Here is a 9,269-nt window from a genome sequence, read left to right as displayed (position 1 = left end):
TACATACTTTTTTTTGTTACAAACGTATTATAAAATTTGAATAAAAAGAATATTTTAGGTAATCTTTAGATGTTTTGCGTATTTTTATTTAGTGACGGCTTGTTGTTTTTATTTTAAACATATCTTAGATTTGATTATTCTTTCAATTTCTTGATGATATTCATTATATAAATCAATTTCTATTAAAAATGTATAAATAATAAAATTTGTTCTATAATTATATCAGTTAATTCATGTCACATACATTTATTATTGTTATCATTATAGTGATATAATTTCCAAATTGAATTTTGACGAAACATTCAAATTTTAAACTATGAGAGTTAGAATATAAAAATTAGTATAATATTAAAGTATAATATTAAAAATTGATAATGATTCTTATTTTTTAAAATTATATATAAGTCATAATACAAATAAATATCATTTTTTGGTATAGGATATTCTTTTGTTACTTGCGTCTAAAATCTCTAGTTGTATTCATATATATTATATATAGTTATAAATAATATAGTCAATCAAATTTAGAAATAATAAGAAAGTAAAAGATTTTTAAAAGATACAAATATTTATCTTAGAAAAAGAGGAGAAAGTTAATATATTTATCAAATAACAGTCCTAATTGTCACATAAATCACAAGTTTCGTAATTCAGCACTAAAACGCAAATAAATGTGAAACGATTGCACTTACCGTTTGTTCCGTTTGGACCTCACACAAGTAGGTCTTTTCGTCGAAATATTTAATCGTTTGTGATCCATGATCAATAATTTCAATCTGTACGAGTTAAATACGTAGAAAAACATCTATCGTTTCAATTCTTCAGTATCATTCACGACCGGATCAACTAACTATTATCACATGGCGATAACGAACCATTCTACCAATTAAATTAACGAAGAGCTCGATTCAACAAAGATTGCATGATTGATGATTTCTCTTCTCTTCAAATAATCGCAAAATTAATTATAATTTCTGCAGTAATCTCGAAATTTTGTTTTCAGCAAATTTCATGAATTTAAATTTCTGATACTGTACACACGTTTATATCATATAATTATCTCATATATAAATCTCATATATAAAAAGAATTAATTAAGATAATTATTCACTTTAAGGAAAGTACTTCCAATGATCTTGATTTTGAAACATGTTGTCGAAGATACTTTCCTGAGTAATCTCTAAAAAGTTTTAGCTCATTTATTAAAATGTTATTAACAAGAAGGATGGAATTTAATTTAGTCTAAATATTACATTAATAACATTGCATTATGCTTTACACGCAACTATATATGCGTGTGTTATCATGATTAAAATGCATATAAAATATAAAATAAGTAAGTCTTTAGAACTTATTTCCTCCGTAAAAGCTGTACCTGCAATTGATCATTCGATAGATAAACTTTCGAAACATCCAACACTCGATTGTTACGAATTTTGGCAGAAGTACTCTTAAATGATGTTAAATGAATGCTTTTGTAACGATGTATCCCGAAATGCATGTAGCGGCCAGAGGTCTTGTGCAATGATGAAGCGCCGTGCGCTCGCAATTTTTTTAAACTAAAACAAACATAAATTTCAGGGTGATAGCAGCAATAGCAGATATCCACCGAACACTACCGAAGATGAACCGAATATCAGCATCTCCCATGAGCGCGCAGCGACGCTCCACTCGAGATACCGATCAACGGGAATCAGTGATGCACATTTGGTCCCGGACATCTTAAAGAATCAGCTCTACTTTTGCCCCACCAAATGACGCCGCACTCGGCCAGCTTCGGCGCTGAGCGAGCGAAGCAGAGATAGAGGCTATCCTTTTCATCTTCGACATATCAAGAGCGAATAAAACAACAAGAGGAAAAGAAGCAGAAAGCTCTTCTCACTCTAATCACTTGTTTTCGTTTGGAAACAAGTAAAAACCATTGCCAAAATTCGTGACAATTGATGTTGGATGTTTTCAGAAGTTTATCCCAGTCAGTTAATTAAAAAACTTACTTAATGTAAATCAATGTGATTTGGATTAAAATTTTGTGTGAAAAGTTATGAACCCAATACAGCAATACAGCATCACATGGTGAAAGTGAATCCTTGCTTTGCATCGTAAAATGTACATAGATATAGAGAGTTTCACTCCCCCTCCGCCTCCCCCCTTCTCCTATGAAGGAGATTGCAAATGTTTTGCGTTGAAAACTCTAAATCCAAGTTGAACTTTGCTTTGTATAGGTTTACAATTTTCCACTCAAAATGGGATACAATCCAAAACTTATCCAAACTTATGTGCCTTATTTTTTGGTGATGCTTTTTCATAGAAAGGTACGAAGTAGAATCCTATGTTCATATATATACACACTTTATAACAAAATGAAGTTCTATATAGGTTCATAACTTTTCACGTGAAAATGTACTAGGTTGTTGGGAAAGATCGATTGTATTAAATTTTTTTGCGCTCCATGTTACTATTTAATCAGTGAGAATGAAGGCGCTCCGAACGATTTTGTGTTTGTTTTCAAATTTTCTTAGTGAGCTCGCCAAGAAAACTTCGCAGGCCTTTTTAAATGCAATCATTTCCATAGATATTAGGGGGAAAGATGAGGAATTAGAATTTATTTATAAGGTTGATAGCGCTGTAACTAACATAGATTTGTTTCGTAAGAGATCGGTTGACATCGTGATTTTTATTTGTATCGGCTTGTCCAGCAGAGATGTTTTTTTTACTTTTGTTACAATTTAATATAGTTAATTATTTATTATTATATATATTAAAACATTATTTAAATAATATGGAATGAATATTGGATGAGAATAAATTTAATTAAATAAAGGAATCCTATATTCAGCATAACTAAGAAGTTGAATCATGGATTGATTGAATTAAACAATACATTAAAAACAGCTAATTGGGAGTGCATAGTAATTCCTCTTTGTATGTAAACATAATTCAAAATAAAATGCATTTATAAAGTTACGAATCTCAATTATATACAAATCTATAACATATTTGAGATTGCTATGACTAATGACGAATGAAGATGATCAATTTACATCAAATCGACTAACTGAGGGATTTAGTGATACATGGACTTATTTTAATAGAAATATTCATGAAATACTATGGTTTCGGAACCATATATTCTTGAAATGAAGGATGTACAAATGAAACTTGTAATTTTGTAAATGCATTTTATTTTGAATTATGTTTATCTACAAAGAGAAATTACTGTGCATTTGGCTACTTTTAATGTAATGTTCAATTTAATCAGTTTCATGTTTCAATTTCTTTATTGATATTGTATCATTGAAGATTAGGTCGAAATTATAATCGTTATGTCACATTAGGTCGAAATTATAATCGTTATAATTATAATCGTTGATTTATTTACATGTCTTGTACATAAAGTTCGTATATGATATCTAGTTCGTATATGATATCTAAATATTATAATATTAAGGTTCAAATAACCTTAATATTATAATATTTTTTATATCTCAAACATAGCTCCTTAAAAAAATTGGAGAGAGAGAAAAGATACAAGTTTAGAAACACAAAAATTGATTCTTTCATTGAGATCTCTTATTCTTTAAAGTTTGTCCTTAATGTCTTGAAATACTCTGTATATATAAGCTAATGATTATACTTGCATCAACATAAAAAATGATAATCAGTACTACAAATTATCATTATCGTTATTTATATTTTGTAATTCTGCATATCGCGTGACCGAATATAGAATCCTTTTATTTGATAATATTCTTGAGACTTCCATGGGTGCTTTCTATATAATGATTATGTGTTTCGCGGGTTTCCTCCGTGTCCAGATCCATTCTTGGAATGTCAACGTTTCGTGAACCTTGCAGTCCACTTCATCAGGGCGAGGAGCAGCCTGAACTGTTCCTCTGGACCGTTTCTTTTTATATTATACTTTGTGAAGTGATGAGGAGAAAGAAAAAAATTGTGGGTGGGAAGGAAGGGACGGAAGGTGGGAGAAATCGATCAGTCTTCCGGTTTTTTTATATTTTATTTATGTTGTAGCCATTATTTCTATGGCTTCTCTATACTTTCTTGGAAAGTATGATGTAATGTTGGTTATTGTATAAATTCTTTTATTTAATTAAATTTATTCTAATCGATCCAATCTAATATTTACTCCATATTGCTTAAATAATGTTTTTATAAATATGTAATAATGATAAATAATAATAAATAATTAACTATATTGTAACAAAAGTAAAAAATAACATCTCTGCTGGTCATAAGACGCAAATGGAAATCATGATGTTAGCTGATCCCTTACAGAACAAATCTATGTTAGTTACAGCGATATTAATCTTGTAACTATGGTAAAAGGAATATTTTTGGCACAGCTTTCAAAACATAATCCGTGTATGGCTACCTAAAGAAGCTTTTCAACTCGACTGAATATTTGCCACACGAAATTGATGAATGGAACATATGAACACTTGTAATGTGCTGTTTCAATGGCACTAAAAGAATCTTTTTTTAAAGAGAATCATGATGGATGATGAAAGCTGTATCCTATAATAACGTTAGTCGGAAAAGATCGTGGGGAATCAACAATACGTCTACACAAGTAGTGGCTAAGCCGAGGCTTTACATAAAGAAAGTTCTTCTCGAGCATTTGAGATCTCTTAAGACTATTGTATATTGAGCGTCTTCAATTAAAGATCATCAACGGTAAAATATAGCCTTCAGTTGGACAAATTGAAAGCTGCACAAAAGCGTCCTGAATTGACTAACAGGCATGGAGTTTTCTTCCATCACCCAGTAAACGAGAATGAATTAAAATAGATTAAAATTTTTGAATGTGTACTTTAAATCTACGAAAATGGATTAAAATGGATTGATTGGATTGAAATGGATTGAAATGGATTAGATTCGAGCTGAGATGATTCGAACTAGTTTAATATTCGAAAAAAACATTTATATTTAAGGCTTATAAATTTTATTCTTAAGACATTTATAATAATTATATCTGAAATTATATGAATCTTCTGCGTTACTTGCTGCACTACTTCTTCAATTAATAAGTATGTTATTTATTGTGTATTTTAATTATAACCAGCTAATCTAGCGCATGAAATTATATGGATACAATAAAAATATCATCATTTAACAGATATGAAACAGATATAAACAATTTATATTATATTATATTATATTACTATTATATTATATTACTATAAGACGACATTCGACATCGGATAAAAATTAAATAACCTGGCCAGTTTCGCGCCACAATCAGAGTAATATTTGGAATGTGCTCAGTTTGATTTGCTAATGTTAACATTGATCATTTATTTTATTTCTAATCAAAGAGAAATAAAGAACAAAATTAATTTTATGTTTGTTAAGTTTTTTGAACTTAATTGGTTTAAAACGAAATATTTCCTACTCATAATTTTAAATAAATTAAATAGCATTTAGATTTATTTTTAAATAAAAACTTTTTTTATTCAATTGGATTAAAAAACTGCATTTCCTATTCACCATTTTGAATTGAGTAGTATTCATGATGCGTACAAAATACCATAATATTATTTTTAGATTGAAAAGCATAGAGATATACTTATATGCTATTCTTATAAATGAATAAAAATGCATTCAAGACTGAAAAGGAATAGACATTTGTTTCATGTAATTCTTATAAATGAATAAAAATGCATTCAAGACTGAAAAGGAATAGACATTTGTTTCATGTAATTCTTATAAATGAATAAAAATGCATTCAGAATTGAAAAGAATTTATTTTAACATTTATGAATATTTTTGAAAATCTGAATTCATTTCAATCCATTCTCGTTTGCTGGAATGATAATGCCAGATCTCACATCGCGACATCCATCCATAAGATAATGGACTTCAAATAGAAAGCTTCTTCTATATTCTCCCGACATTGCCCCGTCTGACTATTAATTATTGTATTTTTTTTCTTTCCTCGCGATAAGAAATTAAAGTTCTCAAAATTCACCTTAATCAATTCATCGCGAATGAGAAATCTTCGTTTTAGAGCATTATGTATAATAGCTACCTGAAAAATGAGCCAAGATCATTAAATAAAACATATTTAATTCACTAAAATTATATTTTGATTAAAATATTACATCTCAAATTTCAGATTTAATATAAGATTTAGAGAATGATTCATTTGCACACTACCAATCACAGCAACTTCTGCGTAGGGAATTCTTTATTCTTTTTTCTAGCGTTGTGATTTATGCGCAAATGGCTCGTGTGCAATTGATATCCATTCAAAATTTGAAACAAATTTCCGAATTTAATACATCATATTATTGTTTTAAATATTAAAAAGAATAATTAATTTTATTTATTAATAACTTTTTAATGAATAATGTGCGATGGCTAAAACTTTCTGGAGGTAACAGGAGAGTGTCCTTAATTGATAACATATGACAAGATCAAGGCTAAAGCCGGAACATTTTTGGCGCCCGAGGCAAAAAAAATGCGCCCCTTAATAAAAAATATTTTTTTATGACACATAAAATATAATTATAAAAAATAATATTAATTAACAGTAATATATTAATATTCATTTAATACAAACACATGTACAGGAGAGCAGTTATATACATTAGAAACATATAGATTTACATGTTACAAACAAGATATAGTTAAAATCACAATGTATTATATTTTATTATTATAATGTAATATTTTTCGTGCGTTCAATCGTATTGATAGTTGCGAAATTATCAAAATTTATCAATACTTTTCACGGGAAAAAATGTTATATATAATTATCTATAAAATGTCAATTTTTTATATAATCATATATAATTATAGTATATTATATAAGTATTATATAAAAGAAAAATCAATACACAATAATTATTTATATCTTTATATAGTCATGTAGCAATCAATACACAGAAAGAAAAAAATTTTCTAATATCATACTTTGTATGTAGAGGTCAAATATAAAGTATGTTTTTTTTGTAAAACAAATCAACATTGATAGATGTATTTATAGTGAGTGAAAGGTAGAGGTATCTATTCACGCCCTACATAGGCCTTATGGCAGTTGTTTCTATAGTCATTATTACGATATTCAAACAAATAGTATCGAATGCTGGTATACTCTTACACTTTCGATAGCATCTGTTCTCTGAATTGTGCACGCAGTTTACACCAAATTTCAATTTTGACTTTAACATTTTTACTCTCCAGAAAACTTGATCAATGCATGAACCAGAACTTGCGCGGTACTCGATACTATTTATTCGAACATCGAAATTATTACAGTAACAACTGTAACAACTGTTGGAAGACCACATGTACAGGACATAAGCAAACATCTCCACCTAGCACTCAGTGTAAATACGTCTCTCTCTATCTACATGATTGATTTATATTCATACAAAAAATAGTATTGTTTATATTTGACCTATGTATAAAATGTGCTGCTAATAAATTTTCTTTTCTCTTAATTTGTATTGATTACGTGGCAATAACAATATGATTAATTATTACGCATTGCTTTTTTTCTTATGTAATTTTGTATAAATACTTATAGTGTTAATTTTTCAATGTTATATTCACACAGAAGGTATCGTTCATATTTGAACCACTTTCCTATGTTATTACAATAAATTTCATTTATTATATAGATAAAATAAGATTTGTTAATAATACTACTTACCAAAAATATTTTTGCTATAAAAAATTAATTTGTCATTAAAATAACAGTATCTAATAATTTTGTTGCAACAAACTATATAGCTTCTATAATATATATTTTTTGTTTAATAATAATTTAAATTAGTCAATTCAATGTGATAAATAAATAAAGCTTTTACTAGCATATTCAACAAAATTCTGTATTTTAGTAAAAATGAAAATAAATTTTATTACATTATATTATCAAATAATTGATATCTAATAATAACAAAATTTTTATATCGAATGTAGAAGCAGAAACGTTTTTGTGACAACAAAATTCCTTCTTACCTTGTAAGAACCTTGCTTGCAAATGATCAAAGTAAATATAGTACGTTCCGTAGTAAATACGAGAATGAGATCTGTCATCATCGAGCCTAATTAACATGCAATTGATTGTTTCATACATATTGCGTATATGTGCATGCGCTAACAAGATTACCATATACGTTTACCGTTTATCTGTTATAATTCTTATCAATCGCCACTTATTACATTCATAATGCGAGACATTAAATATTATCATTGTACAATGTATTGTATGTTACTGTGTTATACTAGATATATAACATTAGCAAAATTCTATATTTATATAATACGAAGATTGTTTGAAAAATTTTGAGCCTCAACATGAAGACGGTATTACTCGTCAAAACCATTCTGGTACTACAATTGTACATGTTTTGCAAGATATCTATGAAAATTGTAGCCATTTTGAACGCTCAGTTGTCGTTTGAGAATCATTTGTGCCATCGATGTCAGTTTTTGTAAAAATAGAAAAAAATCAAGTAAAATGGAATATCGACAATGGCCATTACAAAAATTTACGAATGCCTCTCCGCGCGTGCTCTCTGAAGAGAGAAACTTTTAAGGCGAACACATAAATGCATAAATGTTGTATCTATGTGCATAAACACTAGTCCACACTGAAGACAGTTGAAATGTGACAACAATATGTCCCTGTCGCCACTTGGCGTACGAAAATCAAATTACAAATTTAAACTACTCTAGTTCAGAAACGACACTGCTAGGTCCCTTTATTTTTTTTATTTAAGGTTTCTATAATATTTTTACATTACAGATTTATTTAAAAAATTATTTATAGAAGCTTTTCACAAAATATTAAAACGTTACTTCGTTACAAGACTTGATATAAGAAATAAGATAAAAAAATAAGAAAGAAAATTACATGTTAAAAACTGAAACTTTGAAAGTGAATATCTCCATTTCGACACCGCTAGGTTCTTTGAAACTTTAATCACATATAAATGAAATTATTTTAAACATAATATTTAAATTTCAAAAAAATCTGTAGAAACTCAATTTCTCAGACAAATACCTTAATTAACTATCCACCGTATTCACCAGATCCCCAACGACTTTTTCCTGTTTCCTAGCTCAAAGTTAGGCTTAGGAGGACACAGATTTTCAATCATAAACACTGACATCAACTGGTACAAATGACTCAAACAATAACTGAACGTCCAAAAATCGCTACAATTTTCATAAGTATCTTGCAAAATATGTACGATTGTCTTTATATTGAGGTTCAAAACTTTTCAAGTGACCTTCATATT

General features: G+C 28.3%; 1 protein-coding gene across 8 annotated transcripts in view; it reads right to left on the bottom strand.

The window, feature by feature from the left end:
* Positions 1-9,269, bottom strand: part of LOC108692306 (G protein-activated inward rectifier potassium channel 3-like) — a 73,723-nt gene that overhangs the window by 61,769 nt on the left and 2,685 nt on the right. For 2 of the 8 annotated variants that reach the window (XM_018200496.1, XM_018200497.1), the window contains exon 1: positions 693-871. The exons of the other annotated variants lie outside the window; for them this stretch is intronic. Coding sequence is in view for 1 of the 2 variants with exons in the window: in XM_018200497.1 (XP_018055986.1) it covers positions 693-805 (113 nt within the window). In the remaining variant the exon portion in view is untranslated. Of the gene's footprint in view, positions 1-692; positions 872-9,269 lie in introns of those variants that run through there. 8 annotated transcript variants of the gene reach the window in all.

The sequence above is a fragment of the Atta colombica genome, unplaced genomic scaffold (assembly GCF_001594045.1).
Source record: "Atta colombica isolate Treedump-2 unplaced genomic scaffold, Acol1.0 scaffold69, whole genome shotgun sequence".
Lineage (NCBI taxonomy): Eukaryota > Metazoa > Arthropoda > Insecta > Hymenoptera > Formicidae > Atta > Atta colombica.
This window is presented reverse-complemented; position numbering and strand designations above follow the sequence as displayed.